This window comes from Monodon monoceros, unplaced genomic scaffold (genome assembly GCF_005190385.1).
Source record: "Monodon monoceros isolate NGI ecotype Baffin Bay Population unplaced genomic scaffold, NGI_Narwhal_1 Super_Scaffold_21, whole genome shotgun sequence".
NCBI lineage: Eukaryota > Metazoa > Chordata > Mammalia > Artiodactyla > Monodontidae > Monodon > Monodon monoceros.
Genome location: NW_021703778.1, coordinates 97,012,506 through 97,014,668, shown reverse-complemented (window position 1 = coordinate 97,014,668; position 2,163 = coordinate 97,012,506). Strand labels below are relative to the sequence as shown.

Genomic DNA, 2,163 nt, shown 5'->3' with positions numbered 1-2,163 from the left:
AAGAAAGAAAGAAAGAAAGAAAGAAAGAAAGAAAGAAAGAAAGAAAGAAAGAAAGAAAGAAAAAGAAGGAAAGAAAGAAAGAAAGAAAAAGAAAAAGAAAAAGAGGGTGCTGGAAAGTGGAAAGCCCTGGGTGAAAGAAGACTCCTCACCCTGGGTTCAGGGTTATCTTAACCTCTTCTCCGCTATTTATTTAACTTGTATGTACAGCCAAAAGGAAGCCACTACTCTGGGGTCCCTGGGACAGCTTAAATCCCTGGTGACCCACTTAACACAGTAGATTGTTTTAATCAACTCGTGTCCTGGCACCATCTCGAAGGGGAACATAAACAGACGCGCACACCGCTTGGATCTGCTCTTTCCAGCGGGAGATCCAATTACCTACCGATGGTGGCCTCTCTGCCCTTGTAACATTTAAGAAGAGATTTTTAACCCCTAACTTCGAGGCTATATTTCTGTCTAAAAGAGGAGAAAGCAGCACCCAGATTTGACCAGGGAGCCAGCTCTGGGCGCGCTGGAAGGGCTTCACTGGAGAGGCTCCTGTCTGCCCCCTGCCTCGCCCGGGGGGCCATCACCAGAGCCCTGCGCGGGGAAACGCCAGGCTGGGGCGCCCCCAAGGCAGAGCTGGGATCCGAAGACAATGCCAAGCCAGAGCGGTGGCGCGTCTGTTCTTCCTAAGCCAGAAATCTACAAGTAACTCCGGCCTGCAAGGTGACGGCCCCGACACCCTACCGGCCGCCTGCCTTGCTCCGTGAGCTGCAGAGGGGTCAGCAAAGTGGCGGGGGAGGACGAGGGATGACCTGGGCGTCCAAGCCCGGGGACCAGCCTCCCGCCGCCAGTCCCGCCTAGTCCGTCTCTAGGAAGGCGCGGCGAGGTGAGGCAGGGGCCTCTCGAACACAAATTAAGGGGTACCCGCACAAGTGGGACCTGGCAAGTTGTCACTGCCCATTGCCCGGACGTCCGCGGTTCAGCCGAGAAGCGCATGGGGCAGGGAGAAGCCTAGAAGAGGAAACGAGCGCGCAGTGTGTGCGGTGTTTGCTATGTGAGCACCGCGGGCTCGCGGGACTAGGCGTCCGGGACCGCGCACCTCACTTCAGCTGTCCAGTTACCTGACCCTTGGGTTTCCGCCACGGCGGAACTCCGCAGCTCCGCTGTTGCATGAGTCTCCATCTTGGGGAGAGGCAAATGCATCGCTGATTCTCAGGATCCACCACCTCACGGCAGGATCACCCACGGTCCTCCGACGTGCGCGCCCCGAAAGTCCCCAGACCCAGCGCCCCGCCTCAAACAAATGGGACCCTCTCATTGCAACCTGCCCCGGCGTTTGCGGTCGAGCTGAAGGTCCCCGCAGCGCCTCACTGCTCCCGCTCGCTCATTATCCCTCTGCTCCTGCGCTCTGGACTCACGGACTCTGCGCCCTCACCCAGCGGACGCGACTGGCAAGCGCGGCTGCCAAACACACCAGGAGCGTATTAGCGGAGCTCCGGGAGGTGGAACTGGGATGCGGGGCTCTTGCTCTTGACATCCTCTTTCCCAGTCTTGCCCTGCAGACCGCGCAATGTGAGGTCATGGCAGCCAAGACCTTGGCACGAAAGACCCCGCGATGGTTCTTCAGGGTTCACCCCAGGGATCGCGGGGCCTCGGCCTGCGCTCACGAAGGGCTACGGCAAGTCTGCACGGAGCGGGACGCGGCAGTCGTTTGCCGACCCCTACACACACACACACACACACACACACACACACGCCCGCGCCTCCGCGCTCACCTGTCAGTGCTGCGGGCCTTCGGGGCCTGCGCTCTAGACGCGTGGCGCGGTGTGCGGCCGCGGCACGAGCCGCCCGGGCTCGGCGCGGGGTCAGCGGGACAGAGAGCACCGCTCTTGCTGCACACTAGGTCGCCCGGTCCGCGGAGGGCGCACCGAGTGCGGGGCATCGCGCCGTCTCCCGTTTAAATGCCGGCGGCGGAGCGCGGCGCCCGGGGCCGCGCCTCTCCATTGGCCAGGCGCCGCCGCCGCCGCGGGACCCGCTATCCGCCCCCTTTCCCGGTACTGCCCCCGCCCCCCGCACCCCTCCTGCCTCCTCGCGGGGTCCCCTCTCCGCCTGCCTCGCCTCTTTGTCTGCTCCCCCCGCCCAGGCCGGCTGGGAGAGGTCACCCCAGGGAACCGCGCC

The 2,163-nt window shown here is 62.3% G+C and overlaps 1 protein-coding gene across 2 annotated transcripts in view; it reads right to left on the bottom strand.

The window, feature by feature from the left end:
* GREM1 (gremlin 1, DAN family BMP antagonist) overlaps window positions 1-1,912 on the bottom strand; it is a 14,002-nt gene extending 12,090 nt beyond the window's left edge. The window contains exon 1 of one of the 2 annotated variants that reach the window (XM_029239251.1): window positions 1,761-1,912. Coding sequence is in view for 1 of the 2 variants with exons in the window: in XM_029239250.1 (XP_029095083.1) it covers window positions 1,107-1,303 (197 nt within the window). In the remaining variant the exon portion in view is untranslated. Of the gene's footprint in view, window positions 1-1,106; window positions 1,304-1,760 lie in introns of those variants that run through there. The other variant, XM_029239250.1, reaches the window with a different exon arrangement.
* Between the last annotated feature and the right edge of the window lie 251 nt (window positions 1,913-2,163).